At 43.2% G+C, this 19,277-nt stretch overlaps 1 protein-coding gene across 4 annotated transcripts in view; it reads right to left on the minus strand.

The window, feature by feature from the left end:
• inpp4b (inositol polyphosphate-4-phosphatase type II B) overlaps positions 1-18,360 on the minus strand; it is a 163,354-nt gene extending 144,994 nt beyond the window's left edge. Inside the window, exons 1-2 of one of the 4 annotated variants that reach the window (XM_079421359.1) lie at positions 18,207-18,360; positions 10,952-11,068 (exon numbers count right to left, since the gene is read on the minus strand). In XM_079421359.1, the coding sequence (XP_079277485.1) occupies positions 10,952-11,068; positions 18,207-18,245 (156 nt within the window). In that variant the 5' untranslated portion in view covers positions 18,246-18,360. Of the gene's footprint in view, positions 1-10,951; positions 11,069-13,407; positions 13,720-18,206 lie in introns of those variants that run through there. The other 3 variants (XM_079421361.1, XM_079421360.1, XM_079421358.1) reach the window with 3 other exon arrangements.
• Positions 18,361-19,277: the final 917 nt, after the last annotated feature.

Raw genomic sequence — 19,277 nt, forward strand, 5'->3', positions numbered from 1 at the left:
GAGTCGTCGCTCCAGGGTGCCCCAAGATCAAAAGGATAAAATATTAAAGCCAACAAGCTTCTAGAATATCAAAAACAAAAAGAAAATGCCATAATTGTCCCAGTTTTTAATGCTGAATGATAAGTATAGCCATGTTTTGCATTCATAAATGAAAGATGTACATTTCAAAACATGGACATCTGCACACATTTAACACACACAGCGTGATCGAACTTACTTACATACATAAATCAAATGAATAAATAAATAAATTCTAGTGTCATGGATGGTAATTTGTTTACAATTAACTCCAGAAACGCACCATTTCTCACACTGGATAAACCCGCAAAAGTTTTTTATATGTTTAGGAAAATCAGTGACTATGCAAATGTTTCCTCGCTCCCAAAAGCACCGCCGTGCATCAAGACAATCAAATTAAGGGACGGGTTCATAAAGACTAAGCGATACAAATATTCTTTCATTATCTGGGAGCTCGTGATTAGCTAGTGCGCCGCCGCTGTGACAGTTATGACCAAATCAGGTACATAAGTGCTATAAGATATGAGAACTCTTATCTGTATTGGCTGTATTTACTGCTGTTCATTTCTTCACTAATTTCTCTCTCTCTCTCTCTCTCTCTCTCCCACACAATGTGCAGTATGCAGGATAATCAAGTTCATCATGTTTTCCACAATGTCTCAGACTGAACCATGACTGTTCATGAGGTGACCTCCAATCACTTCAACCGCTGCATCACAGGTCAATCTGACAAGGTCATGCACAATAGGAGGAAACATATGCTAAAATAAAATGCATCTGACATAACTCTGAATAACTATCATAATAACACCATGCAAAATCAATAGGCATATGAACTTTTAAAAGTGAGGAGAAAACAACTGACATCAAAGACTGTGCATTCTGTCAAACTTTATGGTGCAAAATCATTTTGGAGAACAATACTAATAAAATATTACAACCGAAACTATAATTAAAAAAAGGTTCACTAGCAGTGAGATTTATAAAGTATTGGTTACCAAAAGCACAAAATCATCTAACATTTAAAGACTACTCAAACTAAAAATACTAATTTATAAAGTTGTTTCTTGCCTGTCATATTAATAATTTTGCATATCGCTGCAAATTTGGGCCTATGCAGTTCAAAGTAATAACATTTCAATGTTTGATTTGTAAGTACATTCTGATTTAAATTCGCTTTTTAAATAATTCTGAAGCCGATTTGTAATCATTCTGCATTTTTCAGTCCTGAAGCAAAACCCAGCTTTGACGCGGTGCACCGAGATCAACAGGACACTATATTAAAGCAAACAAGCTTCCGGAATATCAACATACCATGTTTTTCCCAGTTTTTATTTATTTATTTTTAATGCAGAATGATAAGGAGGTATGTTAATGAAAGCTGTACATTTCAGAACATGAAGATCTGCACTACCATACATGTTTAAAACACTGAGCAATCCGTCTCTGTTTCAAGGAAAGCAAACACATCCGACTGGAGTCTTTTGATCAGGTAAGCCACTATATATAGACGGCAATCTCCTGAGTAAACTCTGGTCCTGACAGAAACGGACCCCACTCCAAAACCCCTGCTGTGGGTTCAGACGTTTGCACTATTTATATAGTACATACACAAAGTCTATTCCTGGAATTTCAACCTCTTGAGAATATTGTGCTCTTGCAGTGCTGGGGGTCATTAATATTACACAGTACATCTGCATGTGCCCATCACATATGCTTTAATATTCTGGACAAGATATTAAACTAAAGACGTGAAATACAACAAACATTTATTTATTTATTTAAATAACTTTGGTTTGATTGGATGTTGTCATGTTCCTGGTTAATAATAAATAAACTAATAAATTTAATAGCATACATAATAATGCAAAACGACAAAATACAAAAATATAATATATATTTTGTATAATATTAATGTGAGTGTAATATTTAATTTTATATTTATATACTATATAAATAAATATATAAATATATATGTGTGTGTGTGTGACCCTGAACCACAAAACCAGTCATAAGGGTTAATTTTTCTAAATTAATGTATGGTTTGTTAGTATAGGATATAACTATTTGAATATCTAGAATCTGAGGGTGCAAAAAAAATCTAAATATTGAGAAAATCGCCTTTAAAGTTGTCCAAATGAAGTTCCCTATCTGTCGGTCACTACGAGTTATGTCGTGACGACATTAGGGGATTTACTTGGAAGCCCCGACTGCCTCTGATAAGAGAAAACGCCAATGAAATTTGGCTAGTGGATTTTGCATACCTGAGCCACTCCCCGTGCATACGGGTATAAAAGGGCGACAGGTGCATCCACTCATCAGATTTTTGCTTCGGAGCCGAGTGGATGAGAAGTTTTGCGATCTCCACAAAGCCTTCTGCCTCAAAAAAAGAGTTTGTTCCTGGGTGGCGTCACGGTGCAGACAGCGGTGTCCCTGCAGCAGCGATTCCCCTGGGCACTTCACCTGAAAGAGCAAATTTCTAAAACACTGGGCGGTTCGCGTCTTTTTAAAGATGCCGTTCCGTCCCGTGTTCTCTTGGTTGCGGTCGCTTCCTGTCCTCGGATGACGGTCACGAGCGTTGTCTTCAGTGTCTGGGCATCCAGCACGCTGAAGATGCGTTTGTGGATGAGTCATGCGCCTGTTGTGGGCGTATGAACATGGCAACGCTGCGTTCTCGCCTTTCCTTTCTGAAAGGATTGGCACCCTCTGCCGCCACCCGTCCCGGTCTCTCTGGCTCGAGCAGAGGACCGCCGGCTGGCGCTCTGGGAGATCTGAGGGTGACGGTAAGAGCTTCTCCGCCGGGCACGTCCCCACGGACCTCTTACTCCTCCCGCAGCGCTTGTTCCGTCCGGTTCCCGAGTGATTTCGCTGGTTCGCCTCACGGGGCCGCCAGCATTTCATTCGGTGCGCCGCCCGAGGATCAGATGTCGATCGCGGCATCGGGGGATGGGCTTTCGTCCTCTGAGGATGAACGATCGGCGGGGCTGCCCCCCTCGGGTGTTGTCGCCACTGCCGATCCGGACCCAGAGCTGACGGCCATGCTTGCCCGGGCAGCCGTGAGTATCGGGCTGGAGGTCAACAGACCGCCCAGTCCCGAGCCCTCGCGGCTGGATGATTGGTTCATCGGCGCAAAACGCGACCAGCGGCCGCACTTTGCCCCGGTGCCTTTCTTCCCGGAGGTGCATGAGGAGCTGACGAAGTCGTGGACGGCCCCTTTTTCGGCCAGAAGCCGCTCGTCTCCCTCCTCCGTCCTCACTACCCTCGATGGCGGGGCGGCCAGGGGGTACGTGGATATTCCCCAGGTGGAGAGAGCGGTTGCGGTGCACCTGTGCCCGCAAAACGCCGCCACCTGGAGGAATCGTCCGCGTCTCCCGTCCAAAGCCTGTAAGCTGACGGCCGCACTCGCCGCCAAGGCCTACAGCGCTGCGGGCCAGGCCGCCTCTGCCCTGCATGCCATGGCCATCCTGCAAGTTCACCAGGCCAAGGCACTAAAACAAATGCACGAGGGTAGTCCCGACCCGGGGTTGATGCAGGAGCTGCGCACGGCGACTGACTTCGCTCTCCGGGCGACGAAAGTCACGGCGCGGTCCCTCGGGAAGGCGATGTCCACGTTAGTGGTCCAAGAGCGCCATCTCTGGCTCAATCTGGCCGAGATGAAGGACGTCGACAAAGTACGCTTTCTCGACGCCTCCATCTCCCAGACGGGGCTATTTGGCGACACTGTCGAGGGTTTTGCCCAGCAATTCTCGGCAGTACAAAAGCAGACGGAGGCAATCCAGCACATCCTCCCTAAACGGCGGGATGCTCCAGCTGCCACCGCTGGCCCAAGGGCCAGGCCCCAGTCTGCTGGTCGCCGTGGGCGCCCTCCTGCGTCCTCCAGAGCTGCTCCGCCCCGTGCTGAGTCGTCACCTAGGCCGGTGCGTCGAGCCTCTCGCAGGAGTGCGGCGCCCCCTGCGCCTCAGCCGGCCGCCAAGTCCTCCAGGAAGACGACAAAGCGGCCCTGACGCGCACAACCCGGAGATGGAGGAATTTGCTCTTTCCCAGGAGACGACGAGGCTAGCGTCGCTCCTTCCCCCGGAGGAGGGCCGGGTGGAGAATCCTGTGTTTTCTTTTCTTTCTGTTCCGCCACTGGCTCAAGGGCCAGTGGTACCCACATTGTCAAAGAAAGAGCAATTTCCCTTTCCTCCGGGTTCCCAGGTCTGCGGGCTGACAGTGTGCGACGCACTGCCTCCTCACTCTCACCCGAGACCCATATTGCCAGTGGCCAAGAGAGTGCGGTCTGGGGACGCGATGCCTCCCCGCGCACCTCTAGCCAGTCCCCCCGGGGACTCAGGGAGTTTTGTGGGGATGAGTCAGAACGCACCGCCTTCTGTTCCATCCAACCTTACTCCCCCTCGCTGCACCACTGCGGGCACGTCGATTGTGCCTTTGGTGCCACTTGCACGGTATCTGGGGGCGTGGCTTGCGCTACCCAGCCCGTCTCGCTGGCTCATTCGCACAGTTCGACTCGGCTATGCGATTCAGTTCGCCAGGCGGCCTCCCAGGTTCAGTGGCATCCTCGAGACTTCGGTGGCAGTCCGAGATGCACCTGTCCTGCGCGAGGAGATTGCTGTCCTTCTGGCAAAGGGTGCAATCGAGCCGGTCCCTCCAGCCGAGATGAGGCAGGGGTTTTACAGCCCCTACTTCATCGTGCCCAAGAAAGGCGGTGGCCTCCGGCCAATCCTGGACCTGCGAGTCTTGAATCGGGCCCTACACAAGCTCCCGTTCAAGATGTTGACACAGAAGCGCATCGTCAAATGCGTGCAGTCCGCGGATTGGTTTGCAGCGATCGACCTGAAGGACGCTTACTTTCATGTCTCGATTCTCCCTCGACACAGGCCGTTCCTACGGTTTGCGTTCGAGGGGCGGGCATGGCAGTACAGGGTCCTCCCCTTCGGGCTCTCCCTGTCTCCCCGTGCCTTCACGAAGGTGGCGGAGGGCGCCCTTGCCCCGTTACGGGAAGTGGGCATCAGGATCCTCAACTATCTCGACGATTGGCTCATTCTGGCCCGGTCGCGAGAACAGTTGTGTGGTCACAGGGACCTGGTGCTCCGGCACCTCAGCCAGTTGGGGCTTCGGGTCAACTGGGAAAAGAGCAAGCTCTCCCCTGTGCAGAGAATCTCTTTTCTCGGTGTGGAGTTAGACTCCGTGAGTATGACGGCACGTCTCATGGACGAGCGTGCCCAATCAGTGCTGAACTGCCTGAGTTCCTTCAGAGGCAGGACAGTGGTTCCGCTGAAACAGTTTCAGCAGCTCCTGGGGCATATGGCATCCGTAGCCGCAGTCACGCCGCTCGGGTTGCTTCATATGAGACCACTTCAGCACTGGTTACACTCACGGGTCCCGAGATGGGCATGGCGCCGCGGGACACGTCGTGTGACCATCACACAGTCGTGTCGCCGCTCTTTCAGCCCCTGGTCAGACCTTGCTTTCCTACGGGCCGGGGTGCCCTTAGGACAAGTGTCCCGGCATGTTGTTGTCACAACAGATGCCTCCAGCAGGGGCTGGGGCGCTACATGCAACGGGCAGGCAGCCTCGGGGCTCTGGACGGGGCCTCGACTGCTTTGGCACATCAACTGCCTAGAGCTGTTGGCAGTGCATCTGGCCTTAAAGCAGTTCCGGCCACTGCTTCTAGGCCAGCACGTGTTGGTCCGCACGGACAACACTGCGGCTGTTTCGTACATCAACCGGCAGGGGGGTCTACGATCACGCCGCATGTCACAGCTCGCCCGCCATCTCCTCCTCTGGAGTCAGTCACAGCTCAAATCGCTGGGCGCCGTCCACATTCCGGGGGAGCTCAATCGTGCAGCCGACGCGCTCTCACGACAGCTCACGTTCCCCGGAGAATGGCGACTCCATCCCGAGACGATCCGGCTGATTTGGAGTCGATTCGGGGAAGCTCAGGTAGACCTGTTTGCTTCCCGCGAGTCCTCCCACTGCCAGCTGTATTTCTCCCTGACCGAGGCCCCCCTCGGCACGGACGCACTGGCACACAGCTGGCCTCGGGCTCTGCGCAAGTATGCGTTTCCCCCAGTGAGCCTGATCGCACAGACGCTGTGCAAGGTCAGGGAGGACGAGGAGCAGGTCTTGTTGGTTGCGCCATATTGGCCCACCCGGACCTGGTTTCCGGAACTCACCCTCCTCGCGACAGCCCCTCCCTGGCGCATCCCTCTGAGGAAGGACCTTCTTTCTCAGGGGCTCGGCACCATATGGCACCCGCGTCCAGATCTGTGGAACCTCCATGTGTGGCTCCTGGATGGGACGCGGCAGACTTGAGTGGCCTGCCACAGGCTGTGGTGGACACCATCACTCAGGCTAGGGCCCCTTCAACTAGGCAAGCCTATGCACTGAAGTGGAGTCTGTTCGCGGACTGGTGTTCTTCTCGTCGAGAGGACCCCCGAAGATGCACGATTGGAGTGGTGCTTTCTTTCCTGCAAGAGAGGTTGGAGCGCAGGCTGTCGCCCTCCACCTTGAAAGTGTACGTGGCTGCTATTGCGGCCCATCACGATGCAGTGGACGGCCGGTCCCTGGGGAAGCACGATCTCATCGTGAGGTTCCTGAGGGGTGCCAGAAGGTTAAATCCTCCTAGGCCACCCCTGATGCCCTCCTGGGATCTCTCTATTGTCCTGGCTGGACTTCAGAGGGGTCCCTTTGAGCCGCTGGACTCAGTCGAGCTGAAATTCCTGTCGGCCAAGACAGCGCTCCTGACCGCGCTCACTTCCATCAAGAGGGTCGGGGACCTCCAAGCATTTTCGGTAAGCGAAGAGTGCCTTGTGTTTGGGCCGGCCTACTCTCACGTTGTCCTGAGACCCCGGCCTGGATACGTGCCCAAGGTTCCCACCACGCCCTTCCGCGATCAGGTGGTGAACCTGCAAGCACTGCCCTCGGAGGAGGCAGACCCAGCCTTGGCGTTGCTGTGTCCCGTAAGAGCGCTGCGCATATACGTGGACCGCACCCGGAGCTTCAGAAGCTCCGAGCAGCTCTTTGTCTGCCACGGAGGTCAGCAGAAAGGGAAGGCTGTCTCCAAGCAGAGGTTGGCCCACTGGATAGTGGATGCCATCGCCTTGGCGTACCAATCCCAAGGCGAGCCGTGCCCCCTCGGGGTGAGGGCTCACTCCACACGGAGTGTTGCCTCCTCCTATGCGCTGGCGCACGGCGCCTCTTTGGCAGACATCTGTAGAGCTGCGGGCTGGGCGACACCGAACACCTTCGCGAGATTTTACAGTCTCCGCGTTGAGCCAGTCTCTTCCCGTGTGTTGGGTAACAGGTAAGTGGCGGGAAGAGTTGGCCGGTGTCACGCTTGCTGCGCCATTCCCCCTTACTCGGGGATACGAGCGCCTATTCTCTCCTCCAGTTAGTTCCCCGAACGGCGAACCCTGGCGGAGTTCCTCCAGCACCCCCGGCAGTCAGGCTGGGCGGAGCAGTCTGACGCCAGGCCCAGTACCGGTGTTAGCTTGCCCGGGTCTCCGGTCAGCCCCTGTACTCGGCTAGGTGCCCGTGCGGCCTGATTCCCTTCGGGTGATCCCACACGTGTATTCATCCACGGTACGGTTTCCCTCATGGTAAACCCGTGTCTTCCCTTTGACAGAGCTCTGTCAGGCCCTGCTGGCAGCCTTCCTCCCTTCTCCTAGGTAGGATCTGCCCCAGGGTCCAGGCGTATGTAGCACTGCCCCAGGCTTGGGCCAGTCCATACCAGTGTCTCCACACGTTACCTCCCTTCGGGCAGGGTGTGGCCTCCGTAGCGCCCTTCTCCGGAAAGGCTCGCTTCCCCGTCGTTACTGCCGGGCTGTAACAACAAACAGGAAAGACTTGAAGCAATCTTTCATAGAAGGTCGAAATCCCTTCCGATTTCTGGGGAAAGGAACAGCGGCTTGGCTATCTCCAGCAGCAATGTACTCAGTGGTCCCTGCGGGCACCAAGGTTAGCGAATTAGCGCTGGGGCGACGGGAAGGTTGCGACCTTCGCATCGCATTTGTCTGTCACGCGCTAGCTTGTCAACATCTGCATGCCACAAGGTCGTGACGGGGTTCAGGTTGTGGCGCTTTCCATAGACCCCTAATGTCGTCACGACATAACTCGTAGTGACCGACAGATAGGGAACGTCTCGGTTACGTACGTAACCCTCGTTCCCTGATGGAGGGAACGGAGACGTTATGTCCCCATGCCACAATCTCGAACCATCGCTGGTTGCCAGGGACACGTTCTCGGCTCCTCAGCGGAAAACCTGATGAGTGGATGCACCTGTCGCCCTTTTATACCCGTATGCACGGGGAGTGGCTCAGGTATGCAAAATCCACTAGCCAAATTTCATTGGCGTTTTCTCTTATCAGAGGCAGTCGGGGCTTCCAAGTAAATCCCCTAATGTCGTCACGACATAACGTCTCCGTTCCCTCCATCAGGGAACGAGGGTTACGTACGTAACCGAGACGTTCTTAGCAATGCATATTACTAATCAAAAATGAAGTTTCAATATATTTACAGTAAGAAATTTACTAAATATCTTCATGGAACATGACCTTTACTTAATATCCTAATGATTTTTGGCATAAAAGAAAAATCAATAATTTTGACCCATACAATGTATTTTTGTCTATTGCTACAAATATACCCCGGCGACTTCAGACTGGTTTTGTGCTCCAGGGTCACATATTTCTATAACACATGACACATTTAATATTAATTCATATATCATATAAAATATAATATAATATATACAGTTTCAAAAGATGGTCAAAAGGTTGTAAAATAAATAAATTGACCATGACATGACTAACTCCATCTCTTTATGACCATCCTGTTCATTTTCCTGCCATTATGCAAATAAGTTCTACAGTAATTAAAGTTGAAGTGCCTGAGCTTGCGAATCACATTCGTAAGGTAGAGCAGGAATAACCCTGTTATTATTTTTATCTATATATGTGAGATGGCATACGGTCCACCTGTCCGCTCTGACTTCATGCCCTCCGGCAAGATCAAATCCAGGTAGAGCAATCAGGAAGTGTTTCCATCTGCCCATCGCTCTTCCTGCTCTCTTATTCATGCGGTGAGGCAGGACTCGTACAGGAATACTAAAGCGTGACGCTACAGGCGGACGTGGAAATGATGCTCAAATGAAACCTGCTCCAGATCTGCTCAGAATCTCAAAAACCCTCTCTCGATCTCATCTCCTGCTAATGTCCTGCTTACTGAGGCTTGGCGGTATGAAGCGGTTTGGAAGTGATTCACAGAAACCAACCGTTTGAATTCAGAGAAATTAATGAAACAGGGATGATCCTGCAGGAGGAATCGAGGGCTGAAGAGTCCTGCTCGAGGGCACAATGATGACAACTCACAGAATTAAACTCATAAGCTTTCGGTTAACAGCCTTGATCTTTAACCACTAGGTCACAGCACAGTGATGTCTGCTGTGGGAAAATGAATGTCATGAGGGTCCTGACTCTCTCAGTGGGACAACATGACAAACACACACACAGCACTGGACAGCTGCTTTATTCACTGAAGCTGAAGGCGTGTAGTGATAAACTCTATGTGAGAAATGCAATTACATTTATAATGTCACCAAAATTATCACAAAATTTGCCCGGATTTGTATATTATATACCAGAATTGTTCAAAATCAAATTTGGGTCCAATTTTAACAGCATAGAAAATAATTTTATAATAAATGTGTACTGTATATATATATATATATATTGGTAAATGTATACAGTGTATAAAGCAGGGTTATTATAGTTAACACCTAAAGATTAAAATGTACCAAAACCTCTTTTTTTTACTTCTTGAAATAAACTAAACATTAGCTGAAATAAAAGATCTTTTAAAAATAATGTAAAATGTATTAATTATTTTCATTATTCATTTTAATTTTATTTCCGCCAGTTGCCAAGGCAATATTTCTCATTTTCATTTAGTTTAACCTGTTAACTGTCACCCGTCCCCTCTGTTTACTTCACTATTTTACAATTAAATCCTAATCCAAACTATATATCGTTGGAAAGGCCTAAGACTCCTAAATAGATATTTTTCCACCTTTTTTGTTAAACAATTATGTTTAAAATTAATAGATTAATTTATGACAAGAGTGCACCTGAAAAATCTACATCATAACAGGAGTCTTTGTAAAGGATTTGTACAAAAATAACATTGGTAAATTATAAACTATATCATTATATAAATAAAACAAAAAAATATCACCTTAATCTTAGTCTCAGCCTCATTGGTTTCTACAATCTATTTAAACATCTCAGAATATTTAGCAGATTTTAACAGTATTTAAAGTTAGATTTAGTCTCTTTTGGCTTTTCATAATTCAATATATATACTGCGCACAAGAGAAATTAGTTGCAAATTACACACTAAAATCAGTTTCTGTAAACTTTGAGAGTCTCGTGTGTAAACAAAAGATGTTTGAAAAGTGTCCAGACTCGTGTCTTAAAGTTGGCATATTTCTCAAGCACATCTGTTTCTCTTGCTTTGTTCTCAGATTTTGTCTGAGAAATAATATCTAATTTCTTCAGTGCTGTCTACAGAACGTACCGATGTGACAGAAATTAAATGAGCTGTCAATTTGTAGCAGAATAAACGTCAATGTGCCAGACATTATGCATAATAATCAAACGTGTAGCTTGCGAGACAATGCCTGATTTATAGACTAAAGCTGCAGCTCTGAATGATTTTGTGACAAACATCACCAAGCAGGTGATAAAAAAACAAAAAAAACCTTCATGGCCTTGCAAACAACATTCGGGCCCCAGAAGCCCCAACCAGCGCAGTTCAGATCGCAAATCAGCAACACAATGATGGGATCATAACGTAAAGTGAAAGGAACTGAGACGAGAGAGCAGTGTGTAGCTCAGATCTCATCCAGTGTGAAGAGTACAGCCTCTTTACTCACCGTCTGCTGGTGGCCGTCGTTCACACCGTAGATGCTGAGTTTAATAAGTGTCTCGCTGTATACGGGCCAATCAGGTGGGAAACTCACTCCAGTGAGGAACACGGGATCCCTCATTCCCTGCAAAGAGGAAAAGAGACCGAGAGTCAATGGATGAGGACAATAAATGAACCAGCAGCTGTCTGCCAACACCGCTGTATCGCTGTTCATTCACTTATTCAAGGCAGATGGGAATAAAAATGAGACGTCATATTGAAGTATGGAGATCAAGTCAGAGAAAGGTTGCACAAAAACCTTGAGGTTTTCAAACTTGTAGTGTACAAATAAAAAATGGAACAAAGCAAAACAAAACAAAACAAAACACAAAACAAAACAAAACAAAACACAACACAACACAACACAACACAAAACACAACACAACACAACACAACACAAAACAAAACACAAAACACAAAACACAAAACACAACACAACACAAAACAAAACAAAACACAAAACACAAAACACAAAACAAAACACAAAACAAAACACAAAACACAAAACAAAACAAAACAAAACACAAAACACAAAACAAAACACAAAACACAAAACACAAAACAAAACAAAACAAAACAAAACAAAACAAAACAAAACAAAACACAAAACACAAAACAAAACACAAAACACAAAACAAAACAAAACACAAAACACAAAACACAAAACAAAACACAAAACACAAAACACAAAACACAAAACAGAACAAAACACAAAACACAAAACACAAAACAAAACAAAACACAAAACACAAAACACAAAACAAAACAAAACACAACACAACACAACACAACACAAAACACAACACAACACAACACAACACAAAACAAAACAAAACACAAAACAAAACAAAACAAAACACAACACAACACAACACAACACAAAACACAACACAACACAACACAAAACAAAACACAAAACACAAAACACAACACAACACAAAACAAAACAAAACACAAAACACAAAACACAAAACAAAACACAAAACAAAACACAAAACACAACACAAAACAAAACACAAAACACAAAACACAAAACAAAACAAAACAAAACAAAACAAAACAAAACAAAACAAAACAAAACACAAAACACAAAACAAAACACAAAACACAAAACAAAACACAAAACACAAAACACAAAACAAAACAAAACAAAACAAAACAAAACAAAACAAAACAAAACACAAAACACAAAACAAAACACAAAACACAAAACAAAACAAAACACAAAACACAAAACACAAAACAAAACACAAAACACAAAACACAAAACACAAAACACAAAACACAAAACACAAAACAGAACAAAACACAAAACACAAAACACAAAACAAAACAAAACACAAAACACAAAACAAAACACAAAACACAAAACACAAAACAAAACACAAAACACAAAACACAAAACAAAACAAAACAAAACAAAAAACTAAATGAAACAAAACAAAAATACCATTAAATAAATAAAATACCATTCAAAGGTTTGGTAATACCATTTAAAGATTGTGTACTTCAACGTTTTTTGAACGTTTTAATGTTTTTTAAATGTTTCTGAATGTCTCCTTTGCTCGCTAAGGCTGCATTTATTTGATCAAAAATGCAGTAAAAACAGTGATATTGTGAAATATTATTACAATTTTAAATAACTCTCTTCAATGTGAATGTATTGTACAAATTTTATTTATTTCTTTGATGCAAATCTGAATTTTGAGCATCATTACTCCAGTCTTCAGCGTCACATGATCCTTCAGAAATCACTCTAATATGCTGATCTGCTGCTCAAGAAACATTTCTGATTATTATTATTACAATCTTGAAAACAGTTGTGCCGCCTCATATTTTTGTGAAAACTGACATTTTTTTTCAAGATTCTAGAGAGTTCAAAAGAACAGCATTTATTTGAAACAGAAATTATAATTTAGGAATTGCACCGTTTGCAGGATAATCTTCATATTTGAAGGTCTTTGGCATCAAAAAGTGCAAAAATCGCTGTTCTAAATGATCAAATCTGATCAAGTAGTCAACTATTCAGCCTTCCTACCCTTTATAAAAAAGGGTTTAACCATGCAAAACGGTCTAATAGCTGAAGCACAATATACATACCAATTAAAGGAACACTCCACTTTTTAAAAAAAATATAGGCTCATTTTACAACTCTCCTAGAGTTAAACAGTTGAGTTTTACTGTTTTTGAATCCATTCAGCCGATCTCCGGGTCTGGCGGTAGCACTTTTAGCTTAGCTTAGCATAGATCATTGAATCGGTCTAATGGTCTAATCTGATTCAATGATCTATGCTAAGGTAAGGTAAAAGTGCTACCGCCAGACCCAGAGATCGGCTGAATGGATTCAAAAAGAAGTTCAAGAAGTTGTAAAATGTGGAGTGTTCCTTTAAAGCAGCACCACTGAAAATATCAGAACGAGCCGACCTTACTAACTAATGAGTCATTTGTAGGATGACCAGTCGGCCATAATGACCCATCCCTAAATCCCAGTGGCTCATCTAAAAACACAACCACAGCGGTAGAGCAAGAGATCAGGCACTTCAGAAGAAGCCCGCACCACATCAAAAAGCGTCTGTTTCTGAGAATAAGCCAATCTGCTTCCCACGGCCGAACCCTCACACACTTATCATAGTTCACTGATCTCAGACCGGGAAACTCCCAGTCACGGCCGTGTTTACACATCAACATTTCCTCAGGTTATGGCTGCTGTTTTGGGCGTCTCTGGACCAGAGTCCCCTGAGATGGTGGGCGGGACAGATAGCGAGGAGCGATTGCTGGCATGAAAGCTCAATCACACACCAAGAAGTCCAGAAACTGGAACAGCTCTCTCCTTTCAGGGTAAAAAGCAGCCTGGCTATTATTCAAGTCAGCGCTGGATCGATGAGGCCACAGTCTATCTGTTTCACATCTGCTTATTGGCTGAGCACATGTCACTATCTGAGCTGAAGATCACATCGAGTCTAAGTGCCTCCGGTTCTGCAAATGAACTGAGCAAATGTATCTGGTTAAAGGGACAATTCACCCAAAAAGGAAAATTCTGTCATCATTTACTCCACCTCATGCTGTTCCAAACCTGTATAATGAGAGATCTGAAAATCCAAAAAAAGTCACAAGACTTTTTATGAAGAACAGACCCCATTATTAATTGAAAATCCTCCCCTCTGCTGCAGCTTTCAAAATTAATTTTACATTCTGCATATTTGATATGGTGCATCAAAGCCATGGTGCAACACAATAAAAACACAAAAATGAACACCAGTTGAAATCTCCAGAGGAGGTGATGTAAATAAAGTTGCGTTCCTCACAAAAGCTACTATGCAGATGCCGAAGACATGGATTATAGAAGCCCATTTCTACCACAGAAGGGGGGGGGGGGGGGTCATGCTTTGTTAAATAATAATTATGACCTAAAAGTCCAAATTAATATGTTTGCCATCTACATAATTATGGGATTAAAATGGATGGTGGTTGAGGAGATCCCCCCCTTCTATGTAAAGCGCTTTGAGTACCAAGAAAAGCGCTATATAAATGTAACAAATTAAATTATATATAATTATGAGATACTATAATAATTATGAGATAAGAAAAAATTATTGTTAATTATAATGTCATCATTTTGACATGTGTAATAAATACCTTTTTAACTTAATTTTTTTTATATATATATATTTTAATTGACTTTACAGTGGTTTTTGTTACAATTTTGACTTTTTATCTCATAATTTCAACATCTCAATATCTAATTTTATACAATTATGACATAATTGACTATCGATTTTCTCATAATTATGATCTAATTATGATTTGTATCTCCATTTAATTTTTTATTTCATAATTATGACTTAGTATCTCATAATTATATTTTTATCTCATAATATATCATTAATTTTATCTCATAATAATATATATATATATATATATATATATATATATATATATATATATATATATATATTCATAAGTCTATATATATAAGTCATTCATGTAAGTCATAATCAACATTTCATTGCAATTCCAACTGGTCACTTATGATTTTTTTCATAATTATCACTTTTTTAACTCATAATAATGCCTTTAATTTGAACCCATAATCGTTTTAATCCATAATTTTGACTATTTTATGTCAATCTTAATTTTGACTCATAATTATTCTCATAATTATGCTTTTATCTCAACTTGTCATACTATGTCATATGTCAAATATGTCATAATTCTGATTTACCAAAGCACAGTTTTCTTTCTTAGGTGGAGAAAATGGGCTTCCATAGAATACAGTGAACAGGCTGTATGGGACATTTTTATGGTGTAATCTTTGCAATTTGACAGACTAGGAACTGTCATTTTAGGCTGTAAAGATGCTTCAAAATGACTATGTTTTGTTCCAAGGAAGACAGAGAGTCATACAGGTTTGGAATGACATGTAAGCTAACTTTTAGTTTGGGGTGAACTATTCCTTTAAAGCTGGCTTTGCAAGAAACCGACACATAGAGACATTAGACAAGTGGTTTTTTTCTCACAGACACGCATCTCCCCAAGGGATCTCAGAATCTTTTAAAGGGTTTGCATCATTCATCAGTTCAACAGGGTGAGATTGATTTTATAAGGTGCTGAATTAAAAGAATCAGCAGGATGTATAGGCTGAAAGGTTTTCGCACTTTATCCTGCAAACGACTACTAATCACTAAACAGCACAAAGAGGACCACATGAATCTTGCAATTAAAAAGCATTTCAATATCAAACTTACCTCACTCTCCATGCCTGAAAGTTCAGTTAGAGCTGCGATAAAGCAAGTGACCAGCACAAATCTGAACCCATACAACCACAAGGTCAATATGACTGGCGGTAATAAATCAGCGGAGCGACGCGGGGGAGCGCTGAAAACTCACTACAGCAGTGTGGGTAATGGTCAGTCGTCAGGACTAATGGCCCCGTTTCAAAAAGCAGCGTTTATTTACTGTGTGTGGTGAATGCGGGGCGGAGGGAGTCATTTAGATATGTCCCAAAGTGGCCAATTTGTTCTGTAATGCGCCGTCATGCTGGGCAAACTCAGACACGCTCATATTTTTACACTAACCGGATGTTCAATAGGAATGCGATACAAAAAATGGACAGAATAAATAGCGGGTCACCATGACTTTGTCTAGAAATCCATGTGCGCATGAATGCACATGCATCAATAACACACAACCGACAAAGAAATTTTATAAAGAGGCAGTGGTGTGACGTCAAATTATACTTACTGCCCTCCTCTTGAGGCCAGACAGACATTTTTAGAGTGGAATTTTCCAGGAGATTAAAAGAACAAACACACACACACACGCACACACACACAGGCTGCTTCTTTCAGGGATGGAACTTAATTGTGTAATTATTAAATTGTTAACATTTTTCTTAGTATGAGGAAAATGTATTTGTGCCATATTAACTAACGTTCAAACGTTTCTGGTCAGTTTTCACAAAAATATTAAACAACACAATTGGCAATAATCAGAAATGTTTCTTGAGCAGCAAATCAGCATAGTATACTGGTTTCTGAAGGATCATGTGACGCTGAAGATTGGAGTAATGATGCTTAAAATTCAGCTTTGCATCACAGGAATACATTACATTTTAACATATATTCAAATAGAAAACATTTGTTTTAAATTGCAATAATATTTCACAATATTACTGTTTTTACTGTATTTTTAATCATATAAATGCAGCCTTGGTGAGCATAAGAGACAAAAATCTTACTGACCCTAAACTTTTGAGCAGTAGTGTATTGATATATATATAATATTATTCAGTTTTTCCTAAACATCCTTTATCAAACTCCAATAAAATATAGGATTATCAGATTGATAGTTTTTTAACAACCCAATATAAAAAGTATAAAAATAGATGCATGACACAGCATGATTGCTATGAATTAAATAAATCACCATGGCAGATTCGATCAGATTAACACTATCACAGTGCCTTGCGTTCACTAACTGGCCGGTTCCCCAGCACACAGCAGTCGAGGCCAGCATCAGCATGAAGCAGCGCAGACACCAGCTGTGACGAAGCAAAACCCCCACTGGGGAACACAGGACTTTGCTGGGCCCAAAGGCTGCCTAACTGCCAGCAACATCTTCACACATCCACATGCACACACAGGTTTACATGAGATTACATGTGCATTAAATCGAGAGACTGGGGAACAGCTGCAGTCTCATTTCAGACTACACCACCTGTCTATATTAAACAACAAAAGTGGGCCAGCTCTCTCCTCACAGCGCACGGCCCACACCTGCAGCTATTTCAGACAACTGCCATTCACAGCAATCCACAACATGCTCAAAGAAATGTGGAAAGGGAATCTGGGAATCTCGCTTCACGGTTTCTCCCTTTAGGGGAACCTCTGTGATTTTTATCTCCACTTCAGATGATCGCATGCGATTATGAGCTGCGTTTGAGGGACACATCTCAGTTGAACCACTAATGTGTGCATGATTACATTCAGTTCAATTCAATCCATTTCTTAATTGCTTAGCAAATTATATTGCATAGTGTTTATTGCATAATGGTTAATGTATGAATGCAAAGAAGATATCAAAATCCCTGAAGCCAGACTTACAGCAACAGTTGAAAGAGGAAAGTTTTTGATATTTATAAATCAAAAACCAACTTATATGTTAGGTTAGAAAAGACTGTCACCAGGTTCGATTAAGGTGTTAATGACATAAATAATACTTCTTGATGCCGTTTATTTATTTCATTATTTATTTTTATTGACTTATTTATTTTGGACAGATGTGGGCAACGTTATTTGTTTATGTATACAAGAATAAAATGTAATGAATATTTAATCAGCAACTCTCCATGCATGTTTCAAAACAATTAAAATTAAATTTTCAGAAACATGTAAAAAATTATTACAAATATATAAAAAAAGTATTAAAATTGTATAAAATTATGGTTGTAAGTATATTATTTCTATATTTAATTACAACAGGAAAATAACCCAATCAAAGATTTTTTGGACAGAGCTGTTAATATATTCAAAACAGCTTCGTGAATATTCCTCACAAAACTATCCTTTTGTGCTTCACGAAAAAAGTAAATAATGACAGCTTTTATTTTCAATTCAATTTTCACAAATATAAACAAATTATATTAAAGTATAAAAATAATATATAAAAATATGGTAATTCATATATTTTATATTATACATTCATAAACTTAAAAAAACACCTACCCAACATTTCAGCCTCCAGCAACATGAGCTCAAGTCCATCTTTAGTCTAGAGTGTTTTCACAAACAGGTCAAAAGTGGCACGATTCAGCACTTTCCAGCATCCCCTTCGCTAGATTCCCAACACTGAAACTGACGCCAGTCATTGTCCGATCTATACAGTGAGGTTTAGATATGTCGCAGAACTACAAACACACACACGCATGAAAGCTAAATATTACTGCAGTCTGGGTGAACTCCAACAGCGCAAACCTTTTTCCTCCAGCAAATCTAATTTGGAGGGAAATAGACTTCTCTTTGTGCACTCATGTGGGGCCGAGAGTCCATGTGGAGGAGAAAAAAGGGGCAGAGTGAGAGAGAGAGAAACAGAGAGATCAGTGTGCCACTGGAGGGTGTGTCTGGGTGTGAGATACAAGCCAGCTGTTGCCCTCAATAAAGAACTCAAGAGGACTGTCAGCAGAAACATGCCAGCTTCCCACAATAAATAATGTGTGTGCATGTGTTTTAAAAACACAAACAGGCCTGCTAACTATACAACTTTACAAAGAGCATGACAGCATCCTAAAGGTGTTTCTTCTGATGTTTTCCTTTCTTCTATCCCAGTGTAGAGACTATAAGTAGGTTCGTTCAACTGTGTAGACACAGTGACTCCGTTGTTGTGGTTGTTTAACCCTGACTAGCCTGACACAGCTAAACCGGCTCAACCAATAAGATAAGTCTGGGGTGTGGGTATCTATTTTTCATACCAATGGCAAGGCAGAGAACAGGGTTTTTTTACACTACACATACTGTAGTTTTCTGATGATGATATATTTTAAATTTATTCAACGACTTTCATTTCCTTTGCTTTTAACAGATTTTTGAAATGCATCTACTTTTAGATGAGAAAGTGCAAAATTAAACCAACTAACGTACAAGTGAGCGTTACGCAAAAGTCATTCATTTTGCAATTCTGAATGACACGCTTCACCTTTATGTGCACTTTCACACCCCAGCTTTTTGATGTCAACAGTTTGATCCGTCTTTTTGATAAAGCATCCCTTTGATGTCAGTTCAGTTCGTCTGGTTAGTGTC

Source organism: Barbus barbus (assembly GCF_936440315.1).
Source record: "Barbus barbus genome assembly, chromosome: 7".
NCBI classification, from domain to species: domain Eukaryota; kingdom Metazoa; phylum Chordata; class Actinopteri; order Cypriniformes; family Cyprinidae; genus Barbus; species Barbus barbus.